This window comes from Pan troglodytes, chromosome 15 (assembly GCF_028858775.2).
Source record: "Pan troglodytes isolate AG18354 chromosome 15, NHGRI_mPanTro3-v2.0_pri, whole genome shotgun sequence".
NCBI lineage: Eukaryota > Metazoa > Chordata > Mammalia > Primates > Hominidae > Pan > Pan troglodytes.
The window spans coordinates 75315534-75336495 of NC_072413.2; the positions used below are offsets into that span (position 1 = coordinate 75315534).

At 41.5% G+C, this 20962-nt stretch overlaps 2 protein-coding genes across 7 annotated transcripts in view; one reads left to right on the forward strand and one right to left on the reverse strand.

Moving 5' to 3' along the window:
- Positions 1-15621, reverse strand: part of TMED8 (transmembrane p24 trafficking protein family member 8) — a 42459-nt gene extending 26838 nt beyond the window's left edge. For both annotated transcript variants that reach the window (XM_024348816.3, XM_054666183.2), the window contains exon 1: positions 15198-15621. In XM_024348816.3, coding sequence (XP_024204584.2) covers positions 15198-15621 — 424 coding nt within the window. The remainder of the gene's footprint in view (positions 1-15197) is intronic.
- SAMD15 (sterile alpha motif domain containing 15) overlaps positions 15344-20962 on the forward strand; it is a 72035-nt gene continuing 66416 nt past the window's right edge. The window contains exons 1-2 of one of the 5 annotated variants that reach the window (XR_010150835.1): positions 15344-17499; positions 18666-18764. Coding sequence is in view for 3 of the 5 variants with exons in the window: in XM_016925809.3 (XP_016781298.1) it covers positions 15681-17372; positions 18666-18764 (1791 nt within the window). In the remaining 2 variants the exon portion in view is untranslated. 5 annotated transcript variants of the gene reach the window in all.

Sequence of the window (20962 nt, forward strand, 5' to 3'; positions counted from 1 at the left end):
TTCATAAGTATTTTTTTTCTTGAGACAGCGTCTCTATAAGCCATGCTGGAGTGCAGTGGCACAATCACAGCTCACTGCAGCCTCGACCTCCACGGCTCAAGCAATCCTCCCACCTCAGCCTCCCGAGTAGCTGGGACAACAGGCATGGGCTACCACACTAGGCTAATTTATTAAGTATTCTTTATGCTACTGTAAATTGGGATTATTTTCTTGATTTTTTGGATAGGTTGTTACTCTGTACAGAAATGCAACTGATTTTTGTACACTGATTTTTTTATCCTGCAACTTTATTGATATCATTTATTAATTCTAAGTTTTTTTGTAGAGTTTTTGGGGTTATTTACATATAAGATCATGTCATCTGCAAATGGACATAACTTCTACCATTCAGCTAACTGTATGCCTTTTTTTTTTCTTGTCTGCTTGCTCTTGCTAGCACTTCCATTACTATGTTGAATAGAAGTGGTGAGAGTGGTCATCCTTGCCTTGTGCCAGATCATAGAGAAAAAGTTTTCATTTTTCCACACTGATTATGACACTGGCTTTGGGTTTTTCATAAGCAGTCTTTATTACGTTGAGTAAATTTCTTTCTACATCTAAAGTTGTTGCCAGTTTAAAATAAGCTATTCTAACTATAATTTATTCTATATAAGCCTCATGGTAACCACAAAGCAAAAAAACCACCCCAGATAAACAAATAATAAAGAGAAAGGAATCAAAGCTCAGCATTATAGAAAATCACCAAATCACAAAGGAAAACAAGAGTAAGAAAGGAACAAGGGCTCTACAAAACAACCAGAAAACAATTAACAAAATAGCAGAAGTAAGTCCTTCCCTATCAATAATAAGCTTGAATGTAAATGGATTAAGTTCTCCAATTAGAAGACACCGAGTGGGTGAAAGGATTAAAAAAAACTAAGATCCAACCTATATGCTGCCCACAAGAGACTCATTTTAGCTTTAAGAACACATACAGGCTGAAAGTGGAAGAATTGAAAAAGATATTCCATGTAAACAGTAACCAAGAAAGAGCAGAGGTGGCTGTACTTAGACAAAATAAAGTCTAAAAACTGTCACACGAAACAAAGAAGGCCATTATTTGATGATAAACGGGTCAAGCCATCAAGAGGACATAACAATTATAAATACATATGCACTCAACATCAGAGCACCTAAAGGTATAAACCAAATTTTAATAGACGTGAATGGGGAAAATAAATAGCAATATAAGAATAGTAGGGGACCTCAATATCCCATTTTCAACAATGGATAGATCAACTAGACAGAAAAGTAATAAGGAAATACTAGACTTGAACTACACTTAGGACCAAATGGGCCCAACAGACATATACAGAATTTTCCATACAACAGTAGCAGAATACACATTCTTCTCCATTGCATATGTAACATTCTCCAGAATAGATCAGATGTTAGGCCACAAAACAAGTCTTAACAAATTTATAACTGAAATCATAACAAGTATTATTTCCAACCACAATGGTAAAAAAACTAGAAATCAGTAACAGAGGGAATTCAGGGAAAAATCACAAAGATGTGGAAATTAAACAACCTGCTCCTGAACAACCAATAGATTAGAGAAGAAATCAAAAGAGAAAACACGTATCTTGAGACAAAAGAGAATGGAAATATAACATACTAAAACCTAGGGGATGCAACGAAAGCAAAAGCAGTTCTAAGAAGAATGTTGATAGCAATACATTCTTACATTAAAAAAGAAGAGGCCAGGCATGGTGGCTCAGGCCTGTAATCCCAGTACTTTGGGAAGCTGAGACAGGAGGATCACTTGAGTTCCAGGCTGCAGTGAGCCATAATCATGCCACTGCACTCCAGCCTGGGTGACAGAGTCAGACCCAGTCTCTAAAATAATAATCATAATAATAATATCTCAAATAAATAACCTAACATTATTCCTCTTTTTTTTTTTAATGTTGCCTAGGCTGTACTCAAACTCCTGGGCTCAAGCATTCCTCCTGCCTCAGTCTCCTGAGTTGCTAGGATTCAGGTGCATGCCACCACAGCTGGCTCATTACTTTTTAAACTGGCATACTTGACTGTGTGGATGTACACCATACTCATGTCCCTACTGATAGACATCAGGGTTATTTCCAGTCTATTAATATTGCAAACTGTGCTACAATGCCTTGTGCATATTTCATATTTTTGCTAGTGTATCTTTGGGATAGATTCCTGAGAGTGGAATTTCTGAACCAAATTCTCCACAAGGATCATCTATTTTACATTCACTGCATCAATATATGAGTGCCCGTTTCCCCACACCTGGCACATCAGAGTATGTTGTCAAACTGTTAGAAAATTGGCAGAACTTGGTATGTGAAGAATAGTATATTAATTTTAATTTGCACTTCTCTTATCTTTTAATGCATTAGACCACTTTCTTTTTTTTCTTCTTCTTCTTTTTTTTGAGACAGGATCTTGCTCTATCACCCAGGCTGGAGTGTAGTGTTGTGATCACAGCTCACTGCAGCCTTGACCTCTAGGGCTCAAGTGTAGTTTTGCAATCACAGCTCACTGCAGCCTTAACCTCTCAAGTAGCTCCTAGCTACTCAGGAGGCTGAGGCTAGGACCACAGGCATGCATCACCACACCTGGCTAATTTTTAAATTTTTCTGTAGAGACAGGGTTTCCCTATGACGCCCAGGCTGGTCTCAAACTCCTAGGCTCAAGCAATCCTCCCACACGGGCCATCCATAGTGTTAGGATTACAGGCATGAGCCATGATTTTTTTTTAAGATGGGGTCTCACTGTGTTGCCCAGGCTGAAGTCTGGTGGCATAATCAGAGCTCACTGCAGCCTCAAACTCTTGGGCTCAAGTGATCCTCCTGCCTCAGCCTCCCAAGTAGCTGAGAATACAGGCACCCTCACCACTCCCAGCTTGCATTTTGTTATTTAAGCCTTTTTTTACTTCATTTCTATAGGACAAGTCCCCAGAACTGAAAAACCTTGTCAAGGTCTACACATTAACACTTTTATACACATTGCCCAATTTCTCTCCAAAATTCACTTCTACTAGAAGTGGATATCCGAGTGTAACCATTTCCCCACATTCTCACTAACACTAGATATAATCATTCCTTATAACTGCTGCCTTTCTATAGATAGAACACGATGAAACACTACTGTTTTAATTTGTCATCCTTTAATAGCTCATATGGCTGAAACAAGCTCTTTTATGCATAAAAATCAGTTGCCTTTTTTGTTGTTTAATAAGGGAATTCTGACCACACATACTACTTAACCTACCTTTTCCACTCAACAATGAAATTTATCCATTTAAAGCAGCCCACTGAATCTCCTTCAGATATCACTCAGCCAAATATTTTGCCAAAATCAAAATATACTATATATACAGCAACCACATGAAAAAGGGAAATTTGAGTTAATGACTTTGCCTAAATTCAACAGAACTTTACTGGACCCCTGCTATATGTCAGGCAGTATATTCCATGTAGGGAATATACAGTTAAATTAGACATGATTTGTGCCCTCAAGGAACTCAGCCTAGTGAGGAAGATAAACTCATAAACAGACAGTTGTAATATAAGTGTGGTATCCTTTAGGATAGAATTATGCACTAGATGTCACAGACACACATATAGTTAACTAATTTAGGGAATAAAAGTATCAAAGGAGGTTTCCTGAAAGAGATGACAATTGCACTGAATTCAAAAATGACCAGGACTTGGCCAAGTCAAGTGGAAAAGGGTACTGCAGGCAAAGGAGGCTGAATGAACAAAACCAAGAACACAAAAAAATACCACCGTGGCAGCTCAGTGTGGCTGGAGGCCACTGCACCAATGCAGAGAGATGAGCTGAGAGCCACAGGTCCCAGTGATTTAGCTTGATACTTAACCAAATTCCTAATAAGTGCCTGGCCACATCCTAGGTACTGGAGAGAATATCCAAAGCAGACACAGTTCTGGCTCTCATGATGCTTTCAATCTAGCAGGAAAAAGTGTGTGAAGGTCCTTTGTCCCAAAGGTGATGAATAATTTTAAGCTAGTAAATGACATGGTCAAACCTGTATTTTTTTGGTACAATTCTATGGCAGCCATAGGTAGGATGGATTTTACGAGATCAGATAGGAGGCCTCTGCAGAAGTCCATGAGAGAGAGAAAGGACCTAACTAGTAATGAAAGACTAGAAAGGCTATAATTAGAAAATAATTAGATAGTCAAATGTGTTTTTAGTTCGCCCATGCTGGCTCCTAGCAACACTTATTTTCTTTACATTCAAATGACATATTCTACTGAAAATCTGCATCAAGTTTAATGGTCTCCAAATTCTGGATTATACTCTTTCCCTTCAGGATAACTAGGTATGTCCATTTCTAGTCCCCGACATCCCTCAAAGATGGTGCACAAGTATATTTGCAAGTTATTTCAGGACCCCAGACGTAGCAGTCATCTGTCAATCTTCTGGCTTTCAAAAATACTCAACCTTTTCCTCCTTGGGGAGAACTGTCACTGACAACAGTACTCGGTGGAAGTCAAAATGGAAGATCCTTCTCTTCACAGTACCAGGAAGTCAGGGAACAAGCACATAACCTAAAATATTCCCACCTGGAAAAGGTGAAACAGGAGTGGGACAAACGAGAGACAGAATTCATCTAGTGGCAGCCAAACAGCCAAGTTGTTCTTGCTGCTTAGCCTCTGGAGTCCTCCAGCCTTCTAACAATTTAGTGAGCCTCCTTTTTCCTTCTAATAAATCCTCTTTCTGCTTAAGACAGCCAGAATTAACTTATATGGCTTGTAAAAAGAACTCTGACCAAAATTCCTGGATAGAATTTCACTGGGTCCAGAAATCTGAACTTAATTAAAGTACCTAGCTATTCTACCTTTATTCTGATCATCTTTATTATAACCAAGACTCAGTGGTCACTTACTATATGTCAATTATTTTCTAAGTTTTTTGTAGGCATCATCATATTGAATAGTCACTGAATTGCACTGAATTATAGAACCACTGAAGTTGATGCTATCATTACTCCCTTTCTATAGTTTAAGAAATTGAAGCTCGGAGAAATCATGATGCCCAAGATGACCAGCAAATACAAATAGAAGTGATATGCACTCAGGCAATCCAAGATCAAAGTCAGCATTCTTACTAACTACATTATACACTGACTCTTTTAAAAATATTTTCTAGGCTGGGCGCAGTGGCTTATACCTGTAACTCCAGCACTTTGGGAGCCCGAGGCAGGCAGATGGCTTGAGGTCAGGAGTTCCAGAGCAGCCTGGCCAACATGGTAAAACCCCGTCTCTACTAAAAATACAAAATTAGCCAGGCATGGTGGTGTGTGTCTAATCCCAGCTACTTGGGAGGCTGGGGCAGGAGAATCGCTTGAACCTGGGAGGCAGAGGTTGCAGTGAGCCGAGATCACACCACTGCACTCCAGCCTGGGTGAAAGAGCAAGACTCTGTCTAAAAATAAAAATTTTAAAAAAAACAACTTTTTAAATCTTTTCTATTGTGAAATATAACACAAATGTAGAAGAGTACACAAAAGTGTATACCTCAATAATCACAAACACCACCCAGGCCAAGAAATAGAACACTTCTAACACTCCAGAAGCACCACTCATGACCTTCCCAATCATTACCTGATCCTTTCCTCCTTAAGGTAAGAAAACCACTATCCCAACTATGGACATTATTTCCTTGCTTTCTTTATAGCTGGGCCACCTAAGTAAGCATTCCTAAACACTGTTGCTTCACTGGGCCTGTTTTCTGAATTCCATATAAAGGAAAATGAAAAAGAATGTTTTCTTTTGGGTCTTGCTTATTTCAGTCATTATTTTGATTGATGCATCCATCAAAATCTGCATCAAAAGATGCACCCATGTAATTGTAGGTAGGTTTGTTAACTTTTTTTTTTTTTTTTTCTGAGACAGAATCTCACTCTTGTTCCCCAGACTGGAGTGCAATGATGCAATCTCGGCTCACTGCAACCTCCACCTCCTCGCTTCAAGCGATTCTCCTGCCTCAGCCTCCTGAGCAGCTGGGACTACAGGCGCCCACCACCACACCCAACTAATTTTTGTATTTTTAGTAGAGACGGGGTTTCACCATGTTGGCCAGGTTGGTCTCAAAATCCTGAGCCTTCAGGTGATCTGCCTTCCTCAGCCTCCCAAAGTACTGGGATTACAGGCATGAGCCACCGCACCCAGCCAGTTTGTTCACTGTCATTGCTGTACATTATTCCATGAATCCACCATGAGCTATCTATCTATTGTTGATGATACTTTAGGTTAACTCCAGTTTGGGGCTATTATGAATAATGCTGCTATGAATATTCTTGTGTCTTGGCTACAGTGCATGCATTTATGTTGGATATAAATGTCAGAATGGAAACGGTTAAGTCATAGAAATTTGAATGTTAAATTTCAGTAGATAATGCCGAACTATTTTCTAAAGGGGTTGTACCAAATATAATGCTACCAGCATTGTAGCATCATTTTCATTACTCTGGACCTTCTCTGACTGACACTTGGTCATGTTAAAATTTTTTGGGGGGGCCATTCTGGTAGATGTATGCTAATTTAGTTTGTATTTCACTGATGACTCGTATTTCTTGGCCATTTAAAAATCTTCTTTTGTGAAGTGCCTCTCCAAGTCTCTTGCCAATTTTATTACTGGATTGTCCTTTTTATTATTTATTTATTTTTGAGACGGAGTCTCACTCTGTCACCCAAGTTGGAGTGCAGTGGCATGGTCTCGGCTCACTGCAACCTCCGCCTCCTGGGTTCAAGAGATTCTTCGGCCTCAGCCTCCCTAGTAGCTGGGACTACAGGCACGTGCCACCACACCCAGCTAATTTTTGTATTTTAGTAGAGACAGGGTTTCACCATATTGGCCAGGCTGTTCTCGAACTCCTGACCTCATGATCCGCCCACCTCAGCCTCCCAAAGTGCTGGGATTACAGGCAAGAGCCACCAAGCCCAGTCCCTTTCTATTATTTATAGGAGTTTTAGATACAAACCTTTTGTCAGGTATATGTATTATAATTACCTGCTTCCACTCTGTGACATGACTTTTCCCATTTAATGGTAGCCTTTGATGAACCAAAGTACTTTTGTGTACTCAAAATTTATCAAATTTGCCTTCCTTAGTCTTTGTATGTCCTGTCTAAGATGTCTTTCACTATATTGAGATCCAAAAATATTCTCCCATATCCTATAGGTAGGTGCTTATGTACTACCTTTCACATACTGTTCTATAATCTACCGAGTTGATTTGTGTATGATGTGTGAGGTAAAGATTACGTTTCTTTACTTTCCTTTCTCTTCGAATATTCAATTGTCCCAGAAACATTTACCTTCCCTTACCCACTGCTCTATGTTAACAATCTTTGTTGCAAAGCAAGTGTCCGTATAAACATGTTTCTAAGCTTTTGATTCTATTCCTAGAGCCTGACTACTCTTTAAAAACTTTAAAATAAGTCTTGATGTTGGATGGAACAAATCTTTCCCTGTTGTTCTTATTCAAGAGTGTCTTTGCTATTTGTGGCCTTCTATTTCTATATGTATTTTAGAACCAGCTTGTCAAAGCCACCCAAAAATCCCAATTCATGAACTTAGCTGTTTCTGAAGCTGAGTTGCACTCCCTGCAACGACTTTTAGGGCATGGCCTTTCATGGCCCTAACCCAAAGGAAATGGAGTTCACCAGGCTCCCCCTTACTTGATGGGTCCTGAACACTAATCCATTTCCTGTTACTTTAGTTCAAAGAGGCACTTTTCATGACCTTGTCACTCAGCTTCCCCACTCAGGAATCCAGCATGTACCCTCAGGAGACAAAAGAGCCCCAAAATAGACTCTTGTCCTTGGATCTCTATAGCTCTCACATGGATCACAGCTAGGTAATTCTTCATGATCTTTCTATCTCTCCAGTATCTTCCAGCAGATGTTTATATTTCACCCATATTTTCTAATTGTCCCCAATGAGAGATAATTACCTAGTCTGCTATTACTGAAAACAGAAATCCATATTGCCTATTTACCCATATCAATCTGAATATACCTTAGTGAATAAAATAGAAACAAAAATAGTTCTGCCCTCTGCCGGGCACAGTGGCTCATGCCTGTAAGGGAGGCGGAGGCGGGAGGGCCGAGGCGGGCAGATCACAAGGTCAGGAGTTCGAGACCAACCTGGCCAGCATGGTGAAACCCCATCTCTACTAAAAATACAAAAATTAGCCAGGCGTGGTGGCACAAGCCTGTAATCCCAGCTACTCGGGAGGCTGAGGCAGGAGAATCGCTTGAACCCAGAAGGCGGAGGTTGCAGTGAGCCGAGATCACACCACTGCATTCCAGTCAAGGCGACAGAGTGAGACTCCGTCTCAAAAAAAAAAAAAAAAAAAAATTCTGCCCTCTCTCTGTCATTGATTAATAATATCAGTTTATCTACTATGTCTATCCCCCTTTGGCTTATCCTGTCCTTTGGATCGTAACGAAGACTTCAAAAAGGTTAAATTTTTAGACAGAAATGAAACTAGCAAAAAAATAATGAAAGACAGTAGTGGATTTAAAGAATAACATAAAATTAATCTCTAAGGAGACTTATAACCTTTATTTTATAAAAAATTCACTGAGAGAAAAAGGTCTAGAAAATGTCAGTTCCTGATGAGCAGAAACAGAATACAGACCTATAGAAAGGCTCTTATTTAGGATATAGACATAGTGAAGTCTCATGCCAAGTTTGTGTGTGTGTCTATCTATGTACACATATATTTATATATTTTAAAGACTATTTTTATTATTTCTGAATAATTTATCCACATTATTCAAAATCCAAAAAGCATGTAAGTATACAGTGAAAAATTTCCTCCCATGTCAGTCCCTACCTCCAAAAGCAATCAATGTTATTTGGTTTTGTGTAGTCTTCCAAAGATGTTTTATGCATATAAAAAAAAGTATGTGTATGTGTGTGTGTGTGTGTGTGTGTGTGTGTGTGTGTATATATATACTTTTTCACTTTTTTACACAAAAAATGGGCATGCTTAGACATGGTGGTGCATGCCTGTAATCCCAGCTACTTGGGAGGCTGATGCAGGAGAATCGCTTGAACCCGGGAGGCGGAGGTTGCAGTGAGCTAAGATCACGCCATTGCACTCCAGCCTGGGCAACAGAGCGAGACTCTGCCTCAGAAAAAAAAAAAGGTGGGGGGGAGCATGCTGGACATACTACTGTGTACTTTGTTCTTTCCACTTATATCTCAAAGACCTTTCCATAACTGCACATGAAAAGCTTCCTCATTCTTTTCTACAGCTGATTAGTATTTCATTGGGTGAATATTCCATAATGTATGACCATTACAAACAATGCCATAATAACCTTGTATCTATGTCATTAAACAGGAGAATAAATAAATCTATAATTCCTGGAAAGAATGAGTCAAAGGGGCATATATTGTAATTCTGATGGATATTGACAAGTTGCCCTCCATAGAATCTGTACCAATTTACAATCTCATTAGCAAGGCATGAGAGTGTCTGCTTCTGCACACCGACCAACAAAGTGAGTTAGCAAACTACCAAGTGTAGTTAGGATTTCCAATTTCCTTATTATGAGTTAGGTTGAGCATTTTTCACATGGTAAGCACCACTTCTCATAGCATTTTAACAACTTAATGTATACTGGAAAAAAAATATGCTTTTGATTTTTTTTCTTTCCATCTCATAAGGAGTTGAGCTTTTGATTTTTAACTTTAAAGGAATGCCCTAAATTATTTTTAATTTTAAAGAATGCCCTAAATTACATAAGAACTACTGGTAAAACAACTTATAATTGGATTCAGAGAGGCAGGAAGTAAGAAAAGGAGAAAGAAAAACATAACTTTATTTCCAGAAGTATAAAGTGTGGGAGATGCAGCGCTGTTTCAGTGAGAGAGAATTATGAGCACAGCCTTTTAGGTTTCCTGAAGTTCTCCAGTGAAATTTAAGCCACTATGCAGAAGAAAAAGCCAATTTTCCTATAGTATAGCTTTCATTATATTAGCCAAATATAAGCTAATTCTGAAAGTATTCCTAGAAGAGATGAGAGAAATCAGGCCAGACTTTGCAAATTTAGATGGTATGTGGGGAAATGTTTTTTATTTTTAAAAATATGTATTCTAGTATATATTAAGAAAAATGGATATATCAAACTAGTAATATCGTAGGTATTATTTAGAATGCAACTTTTAAGTATCAATTAAAATGTCAATTAAATGTCAATGTCAAGAAAAAATAGTAAATAACTAATACTGTAACGGTATTCTCCAGTGTGGCAAAGTCATTACCATGGTTCCTCAGTGGCCGAAATCTCGGAAACAATGAACGGAGGAGGAAAAATGGAAGCTTAACAATAACTTAATTTATCATTGATGGCCACTAAAGCAAAGGTGAGAGAGAAAAAAGGAACTTCCTTAAAATAACTTATTTTATATTTGACAACTTTTTAAATGTGCATTTTCTTTCTACATTACCAAAGGGTCTGGTTTCAGACATTCTGATCATGCTAGGGATTCAAACTTACTGTGTACTTCGTACTTTCCCTACAAGGAGAACCAAAAAGCAGGTTTTTTTCAAAAGCATTTGAATATCAGGTCAGGGTTCTTTAGAACAGGCCTCAGAGGATTTCCCCCTCAGTAAACAGGCTGCAAAGAGATAATTAGCCTGTCATTTTAGATTCCAGTGCAGAAGAACTAAAAGCAGGCTATGTGGTTACAGCAGACTCAAGAGGCTTAAACGAAAACAAATTAAGTGAGTTTATGTTCCAACCAAATCTAGTGACCATGTGATCCAATTTCTCTTCAGCCCTTGAGTGGGACATGCTCCTGAGAGGTCACTCAGATTGTGCACCTTTGGTTATACTGTTTAGACTGAATCACGACATGAATAATCAACTATCTGACTAATCGACTATCTGACTAATCGACTATCTGGACACTAAAAACACAACCACTGTAAGAAAAAGAAAGCCACAGGCAGATAAAATGTTAACATTTTGACATAAAACCACAATAGAAAACTAAAAAACATCAAGGCTGTTTGTCATAGACTCCCTATTATTCTTACCATTCAACATGGTAGCCACCAAATTTTGAATTTTAATTCATGCACATTGAAATAGCCACAGATATTATATATATATATATATATATATATATATATATATATATATTTTTTTTTTTTTTTTTTTTTTTTTTTTTTTTGAGACAGCGTCTCCCTCTGTCGCCCAGGCTGGAGTGCAGTGGTGCAATCTCGGCTCACTGCAACCTCTGCCTCCTGGGTTCAAGTGATTCTCCTGCCTCAGCCTCCTGAGTAGCTGGGACAGATATGACATATTTTCATCACTGCAAAAAAACTTATTGTAATATTCTAACTTCTACCTTAGAACCATGAACAAGTTTACCTGACCTGTTTCCATCCTCAACATCTAAATGTATTGATAGCTCTGGGGGTCATACACACCAAACTAACTTCTACTGCTGACTTCAGGATCACAATAGAGTTTTATTTTCCTTTAAACTTAAAAAAACAAAAACAAAAACAAAAACAAAAAAACCTGCCTTTAAGTGATGCAACAAGTATGCCTCAGAGAGTTTCATAATTAAAGAATGATTTATCTCTCCTCTGGGGAACTGAAGAACCCAGGTGCCTCAAATAAAAGACTATTAAAAACAATTACAATGCATAAAACAATAAGAACACCATGACCACTGGAGAGCTTAGTTCATAAGAACATAAATCCTTTCCTTCCTTTTCACCAAAACCTCAGCTAACAAACATGAAGACACTCAATAGCTATTCTCTGCAGAGAACACTTTTAAAAAACAAGTTATGGTTATTCTGGATAATGACACATTCCTGCTTTGAAGGAATAAGATACACCGAAAAACCAAAACCCTTAACTCAACAATACCTGATATGGCTTGGATGTTTGTCCCCTCCAAATCTCACGCTGAAATGTGATTTCCAATGTTAGAGGTGAGGTCTGGTGGGAGGTGACTGGATCGTGGAGATGAATCCCTCATGAATGATTTGGCATCATCCTCTTGATGATAAGTGAGTTCTCACTCAGTTAGTTCACCTGAGATATGGTTGTTTAAAAGAGTCTGGGACCTCCTCCCGTCTCTCTCTCTCTCACTCCCAACTCTCGCCATGTGACATACCTGCTCCCCCTTTCAGTATGATTCTAAGCTTCTTGAGGCCCTCACCAGAAACAGATACCAACACCACACTTCCTGTACACCCTGCAATACCATGAGCCAATTAAAACTCTTTTCTTATAAATTACTCGGTCTCAGGTATTCCAAATGGACTAACAGAACACCTGAATATCCAATTCCATTTCTTACTGCTGTTTTCTCTCTGAAAGGGTGAGAGAAATCTCATTAAATTTCATTCTTTCTTAGAGCTCTATTGCTTACTCATTGTATCATTTTCTAGAGGAAGATGGCAGAAGGATCCAATCAAACAAATTCCAAGTTTAAAGCAGTTTTTTGGGGTTCACGCCCAAGCCTCTGGTCCAGGCCAAATAAAATATTTCCACACTGCTTTGGAAGCCCAGCTTAACTCTAACACAGCGTTCCCAAAAGCAGCACCACTGACATCTGGAGCCAGATACCTCCTTGTTATGGGGATTGCCCTGTGCCTTGCACGATGTTTAGCAAACATCCCTAGCCTATCCTCACTAGATGTCAGCAATAGCTGCCACCAGTTGTGACGAGTAAAAATGTTTCCAAACATTGCCATGCCCTGGGGATACAAAATCGTACCTGGTTGAGAACCATTGCTCTAACCCAAGGAACATTCTTGGTTATCTCAACCCTAATTCTTCACATTCATTAGATGCTCATCCAAATCTCTGCATTCAGACTTTCTCTCACCATCAAACTCAGCAAATATTTGCAAAACCTCTAAAACACAACATCAAGGGCTCTAGATAAATAAACAAGCAAGAGAGATTCCGTTCCTAACTCCAAGCAGGTTTCTTAGTAGATAAAGAATTGTAATAAAAGACGCCCAATTATATAATGTTTTGAATTGTTAATTGTTTCTCCCTGAAATGGATCTCTCATCTCATCAAACTGAAAACACCTTGAGGACAAAGACCATAACCTGTCTGCGAGTACCAATACTTGATTCATGGCCAATAAAAACAAACAATTATAGACTTCATCATAACAAGATGACAATTTCATCCAGACAGTAAAAACTTGCGCTGACTTGAACAGGTAAGTTAACCTTTCTCAGCTGTAGTTTGTTCCTCTGTAAAATGGGAAGAAAATGATTGTTGACCTGACTAAATCAGAAAATATAAGTAAATTTTTTTCCACCTCTGGCACAGAATAAGCATTCAATATCTGTAGGTTATCATTACTATTATTTTATTAGCAACAAATCCTACCTCAAGAGGAAGAGCTTGCTCTGGGCTACTATAATAAACCCCTACATGACATTTAAAAAAAAAAAAAAAAACTATCACCCTGCATTCTGAGGGTAAGAGGAAGGAAAGTAAGCATGTCTACCAATGTCCTGGGAGGAAGTGAATGCAGGCATGAATTAGATGTCAGGAGGAAAAAAAAAACACACTCATCTATCTAAAACGCGTGGGTATGTTTGCCATAAACACATGAGAACCTAAAGGGGAAGTAAAAACATGCTTAATTTGTAAATACTGGCGCATGCAAGGGACAAGTGTTACAAGACTTACCTTTCTGTGTTTACTTGCTTAGTCTTTTAGACATGCTTAGAATTTCTACTGCTACGTTAAATATATGCCAACGATTTTTAATTTAATACAAAGCAGAGTTCGTAAGAAAAAAAGGCAAAATTTGTCAGGTGTTTTAAAGTAAAAGAATATAAAGTCATGGGAAAGAGCTGGGTGAGTTGTGTGTGTGTTTGAATAAGGCAGCATTATGAGAGGGAAGATACTTGGGATCGGAGTACAAGACAGAAAAAGGCACCATGTTGGAAGCCATACATCCAAGAACACCTCTGGCGGCACAGGAAGTTCAACTGAACAAAAAGAGACCTTACTGTCACAATGGTTGAGACGAGTATAGTGTGTACCATGGGCTATACACCAAATGCCTTAGACAAAGCAGCTCAAGTAATCCTCACAATAATCCTATGAGGCAGATATTTTTAGTAATCACATTTTACAGATGAGGAAACTGAGGTTTCAGACTCCAATCCAGGCACCCTGGCTCCACAGTAGTGCCTCAACCATTATACTTTATGGTGTCTATTTTAATTTCAGACCTAGAAAATTAATTTATATTTGCTACTTAAATAAGACCAGTTCTCTCCCCTCTACCCTTTCGTATTTCAAAAGAGCATCCTTTCAGTTGCATCGTGTGTGGTGTTCAGGAGGCTGAAAGAAGAAAGTGTGATGGATGGACTCTTTTGTCTTCGGACACTGAAATAATACACACAGAGGAACTCGCGTTAGTAGAAATGGAGACGTCGTCCTGGACAAGAAGAGGATGAGGGTCTTCAGAATGAGGGAGGTAGGCCAAATTTTTAATTCCTGCTCTTGCTTTGGCTACTGTGTTCAAGCAAAAGACCCCAGACACTACCTATTTCAACTCTGCTTTTCATTTTTCCCACTCTGAGCGATGGAGAGGATGGCAGCAAGGCCAGGGGGCCTATGTGCAGGAAGGCTAGGGCGAGGTGGGCTTCCGGCAGAGGAAGGCAAGGCTGCCAACCCGGGTGGGGGCCGAGAGGCGCGTGGTAAGGCTGGGGCAGGGGACTGAGATGGGGATAGGGTGGGGAGCCAGAAGCAGGGGGCGGCGAGGCCAGTAGGGTTCGGGTCGGCAGTCTAGATGTGATTAGCAGACGGAGGTGGGACCCGAACCCCGGGTGAAGCTGAAACTGAAGCTGAAGAGGCACCAGGGGCAGAGCCACCCTGTCACTACCATTTGGGCAGATCTCAGAAAGGAAGCGGGGCAGGAATCAAGGCATTTCGAAACAGGAGTGAGTAGAAAATAACCTCGAGCCCAGGGCCCGGGTGGTGGCAGCGGCGGGGAAGGGGCCCCGCGCGCGAAGGGGGTGCCGAGGTGGGTCCGCTCCGCGGGGAAGCCCAGGACAGAGCGCGGCGGAGGCTCGCGCCGTGGTGCGGGGCCCTGAGGCCGGGCGGCACCCACCCGCCAGCGCCCGGGCCTTGCGTACCTGAGGCGGCCGCCTGGCTCCCCTCCACTCCCTGGCAGTCCCCGACGCCGCCAGCCGACCCTGGGCGGGCTGTGGGGCTCCAGGAGCCCGGCCCCTCAGCCGCCTGCAGGTCAGACATCTGCAGCCCGCGCACGGAGCTCTCCGCTGCCAGCCGCGCGTGGCTCCGGAAACAGCCGAAGGCCGAGCGAGCGCCGAGCACAGCCGAGCGCAGCCTGCAGGCCGGAAGAAGCGGCGCGGCGGCCGCTTGAAAAGCTAGCTGACCCAGGGGCGGCCACAGGAGCTCTGGCCCGCTGAGGCTGGCGATGAGGCCGCAGGGAGGGTTACTGCGTGCTTCTGACAGACGATTTTTAAAGTCAGGGCTTGAAAGAACAAACAAAACCTGGGGAAGAGTCAGGAAGACACTGCCGGAAATCGTGGTATCCATAGAGACGCTATCGGAAGTTGGGGTTGCTAGGAAGCCGCGGCGCGTCTGCTAAGCTGCAAATGGCTGAAGTCCCGGAGGATTATGATTCCGGCCCAGATGAAGATGGAGAGCCGGAGCCTGAGAGGCCTGAACTGCCTGGACTTCATAAATTGTATGAAAATGCCGAACCAGACACCATGGCAAAGGCAGACTCGAAGCTACCAGCAGAGATTTACCAAGAGCCACAGCCAGAGACCGAGGAAGAGGACTTCAAAGAGGGGGAGCCAGAGAGTGCTAAGAACGTGCAGCTGAAACCTGGCGGGACGTCCCAGGAAGGAATTGCCAAGGAGTCCAAGAGAGTCGTACCAAGCGAAACTGAACCAGGGATACACCAAGAGGTAAAGTCGGAAACATCCAGAGAGATGGGAGAGTTTTTCAAAGATTTGGAGGCCCCTATGGATGAAACGCATAAAGAGTCAGACCTAGAGCCACCAGAGGAGGCTAAACCAAATGTTACAGAGGATGTGTTCCTAGAGTCAGCTATGGAAACAGATCCAGATCCAGTGCCACCAACGGAAACCATGTCTGAGGTTTCGGGGGCCACAGTCAGAGAGATAAATTTAGAATTACTAGAGGAGGAGACTGAACCGGGGGTTCCAGAGGAATCACTTAGAGTGCAACATGAAGAGACAGGTCTAGAGCCTCCAGAGCAGACCAAACCAGATTTTCCAAGTGAGAAACTAGGAGAATCACTTGAAGAGACAGATCTTCAGCCACCAAAGATGACCAAACCAGAGATTCCAGAGGAGACACAAAGAGAGTCAACTGAGAAGAAAAGGACAGAGCCACCCGAGCAGGCTAGACTGGAATTTCCGGAGAAGGAACCAAGAAAGTCTAGTGAGGAGGCAGGTCTAGAGCCTCCAGAAGAGACTCAACCAGAGGTTCCAGAGGAGATGCAAAGAAAGGCAACTGAGGAGAAAGGGACAGAACTACCTGAGTGGACTAAACCAGACTTTCCAGACCACAAGCCAAGAAAGTCTACTGATGAGAACGTTCCTGAGCCACTAGAAGAGATCAAATTAGAGTTTCCTGAGGAAGAATCAAGAAAACCAAATGAGGAAACAATTCTAGAACAATCAGAAATGATGAAACCAGAAAGTCCAGAAGAGATAAGAAAGTCAAATGAGGAAAAAAATCCACAGCCACCAGAGGAGACTGGTCCAGTGCTACCACAGGAGATCAACCCACAAGTTGAAGAGAAAACACAAACAAAGCCAACTGAGGAGAAAATTCTAGAGTTACCAGATGAAACCAAACCGAGAGAGACACATGTAGAATTTTCCAAGGAAGAAAGGCCAGAACCAATAAAGTCTAAGTATTCTGTAAGAAACGATGAGCTAGAGCACCGTGAGCCTAAAAGAGGAAAGTTGTCACTAAGTGACGAATTTAGAAAAGAATATTACGCATTAGGATCTCTCAGAGAAAGTGAAGAATCAGTTGGTACACATGATGAGTTTCTGCAACCACTCCAAAAATTGCTTAATGTCAGTGAAGAATGCTCATACTCAGATCCGTCAGAGTCTCAGACAGAATTAAGTGAGTTCGTTCATGAAAAGGAAGTTGTAGATTTGTCCCAAGAGTTGAAGGAACGGGTCTCTGAAGATGACAAAACCCAGCCAGAAAAAGGGACTGAGTTACAATTTGAGCATCTTAATTGGGATCCAGAGGAAGTTGCAGAGTGGATTAGCCAGCTAGGCTTCCCTCAATACAAGGTATACAAAAATAAGATGTTTTGAAATCACATGCTGTCATCCGTCTACTTCTTATTCCTTCTAACCTGGCCTGAGCTCTTACCTCTTTACCGGAAGGAGTATCAAAAAGTCCTGGACTGTGGTAGAGGTAACTTGGATTTTAATTTTGGCCTTGCCACTGATGTATATTTGTATTTTGGGAGAGGAAGGGAGGGTCACATCGGTTTGTTTTTCCTCTTCTAGTGATTACACTTCTCTGCAATCCTTGAATAAAAGACCAAGAAGAGTATATAGACCTCCTTTCTTTTTTTTTTTTTTTTTTTTTTTTTGAGACACAATCTCACTCTTGCCAAGGTTGGAGTGCAGTGACACGATCTCGGCTCACTGCAAGCTCCACCTTCCCCAGGTTCACGCCATTCTCCTGCCTCAACCTCCTGAGTAGCTGGGACTGGGACTACAGGCGCCCGCCACCATGCCTGGCTAATTTTTTGTATTTTTAGTAGAGACGGGGTTTCACTGTGTTAGCCAGGATGGTCTCCATCTCCTGACCTCGTGATCCGCCAGCCTCAGCCTCCCAAAGTGCTGGGATTACAGGCGTGAGCCACCGTGCCCGGCCTTAGACCTCCTTTCATAGAAAACTGTATTTTTAAGTAGATTTTGTTCAAGGTAGGCTTTTTGGTACTTTGTCAAGTTGTTTTAGTGGCAGCTCCCTTGCTCTGAACTTGTGCTATTACTTTTTAAAGTGTCTGCCCCAAATATGTCACCTGTATCATGAGCACTTAAGTGTATTAATTCAAGTTAGCCAGTTAACCAAAACTAGTTTTAGTAAAAAGACAGTGTAAACCTCTTGTTTCACTGATGCCAACTAGGTTTAAGGCTACCACAAAACAATACAAGATCTGAAACCTTTTGTACCTACTATACTTGCAAATGTAATTGAGACATGAAGAAGCACTGGTTGTACCATGCCCAAAAAAAACAGTTAAAGAGCAGTGTAAAATTTAATAAAGAGATTACATGGAAAAATTGTGCCATTATTGGGATAGAAAGTAAATTTAAGCTACTCAGGAGGCTGGGGCGGGAGGACTGCTTGAGTCCAGGAGTTCAAGGCTGCAGTGAGCTATGACTGCGGCACTGCACTCCCGCCTGGATGACAGAGTGAGACCCTGTCTCTAAAAAAGAAAAAACAAAAGAAAATAATATTTTTTTCTCAGGGTAGAACAAACATGACTTCTTCCCTTCCTCCCCCTTCCCTCCCTTTCTTCCTTCTATTTGCAGTACATTTTTTAAGTGATGTCCTTGTTGTATTGACAGGAGTGTTTTATCACAAACTTCATCAGTGGCCGAAAACTCATTCACGTCAACTGCTCAAACCTCCCTCAGATGGGGATAACAAACTTTGAGGACATGAAGGTGAGTTGTGTCCAAAGTTTCCCTACAGAGCACTGTTAACAGTGCCACCATCTGTCTCAAACCAACCTTTTTTTCCTCCAGCCTGGCCTCCCACTTCTGTCAATGGTGTCATCATAATTCCAGTTCCTCAGGCTCACGGTGGTTGCCTCCTCTTTCTCCTTTGATCCCCATAAATATTCCAAGAACTGTCCATTGCTCCTGTGGGACTTACACCGTCTGGCTTTCTTCATTCCCACTTTTCAGACCTTATGGCCTAATGCCTAGAACACCACAGTGGCCTCTCGCTTTTAGCCTGTCTCAATGGACCCTTTGGATTCAAGGGCCCTGCTTTTATGCTCTCACTTTCCACCTACTTATGTACTATTCAAAAACCTTCTTTGGATCCCTTCTGCTTACCAAGATAGTCTCCACTCCCTAGTTTAGAATTTAGGGCCCTCCACAAGTTCTCTCCCCTACCACTCCTCCACATGAATTTTGTGCTCCAGCCTACCACCAGGTCTAACTCACACCTTCGCAAACCTGCCTGGTGCATTCTTCTCTCTATATCTTTGCTCAGTTCCCCCATCCTTTGTATTACTAATATGAATCTTAATCATCCTTCAAGACCAATTCCTCATTTGCATCTCCCCAAGAAGTCTTTTGTAACATTTCCAGCCCACAGTAGCCCCCATCCCAAGTTCTCATGACATTTCGTGTCTCTGACACCCATTTGGCACTTATATAACACCATATGTATTTTGCCTGCTTTGCTGCCTAACTTTGAAACAAGCTACATTAACCACTCTGAGCATCAATTTTCTAAAATCTCCAGCACCAACAGTTCATGATTATTCTCCTTTGCATAACAGTACCCTCCATTTGTAGTGCTTTGCAATTTACAAAGCATCACAAACAATCTCACGTGTAACCTCTCCTTTAGCACCCCACCCCAATAACCCTCCAAGAATGGACAGTTCTTGGCATAACCATGGTTTTGCTCAGCACACCCATGCCCAGAAATGTACCACCTCAGTGGTTTCCAAACTTGGGTCGTCTTCAGAATCAAATGAGATTTTTTGAAAAAGATACATTCCTAGGCTTCATCCTCCAGAGATTTTGATTCATTAGGGCTGGGTAGGCCCTGGAATCTCTTCCCTAGATGACTCTTCAACAGGCCTTATAACCCTGTAATTCCATAAGTCATATGGTTTAGAAATAAGAAAACTACACTTGTTAATACCTGAGTCCTTTTACTAGCAAGAAGATATAACAAAACTTTTAAAATTATTAAACATATAGTCCTAACTGAGCGTTTACTTTCTTAAATTCTGCTAATAGCTATGCTTTGCTGAGAGCTTACTGTGTTTGGGGCCTCTTATATGTATTATTTCACTAATTCCCATTTTATAGAAAACTGGGGCCCAGAAAGGTGAAACAACTTAACAAGCTACTCAGATAATACGTTTTTTCTGTTTTTTGTCTTTGTTTTTGTTTTTTTTTGAGACAGGATCTCGCTCTGTCACCCAGGCTGGAGTGCAGTGGTGTAACCTTGGCTCACTTCAACCTCCATCTCCTGGGTTTAAGCGATTCTCCTGCCTCAGCCTCCCAAGTAGCTGGGACTACAGGTGTGCGCCACCATGCCCAGCTAATTTTTTCTTCTTGTTGTTTTTTTGGGGTTTTTTTTTTTGAGACAGAGTCTCACTCTGTTGCCCAGGCTGGAGTGCAGTGGCACGATCTCAGCTCATTGCAACCTCCACCTCCCGGGTTCAAGCGATTTTCCTGCCTCAGCCTCCCGAGTAGCTGGGACTACAGGCGCGTGCCACCACGCCCAGCTAATTTTTGTATTTTTAGTAGAGATGGGGTTTCACCGTGTTAGCCAGGATGGTCTTGATTTCTTGACCTCGTGCTCTGCCTGCCTTGGCCTCTCAAAGTGCTGGGACTACAGGCGTGAGCCACCACGCCTAGCCTAATTTTTGTATTTTTAATAGAGACAGGGTTTCATGATATTGGCCAGGCTGGTCTCAAACTCCTGACCTTAAGTGATCTGCCAGCCTTGGCCTCCCAGAAGTGCTGGGATTATAGGCATGAGCCACCACGCCCGACTTATATTCAGATAACAAGTTTAAGAGCCAGGATTTAAGTCCATTTTGTGTGACTTCCCAGTCCATGTTCTATTTAACTGTATTGCCTAAGTGAACATTTTTGTTACCATAAACTTC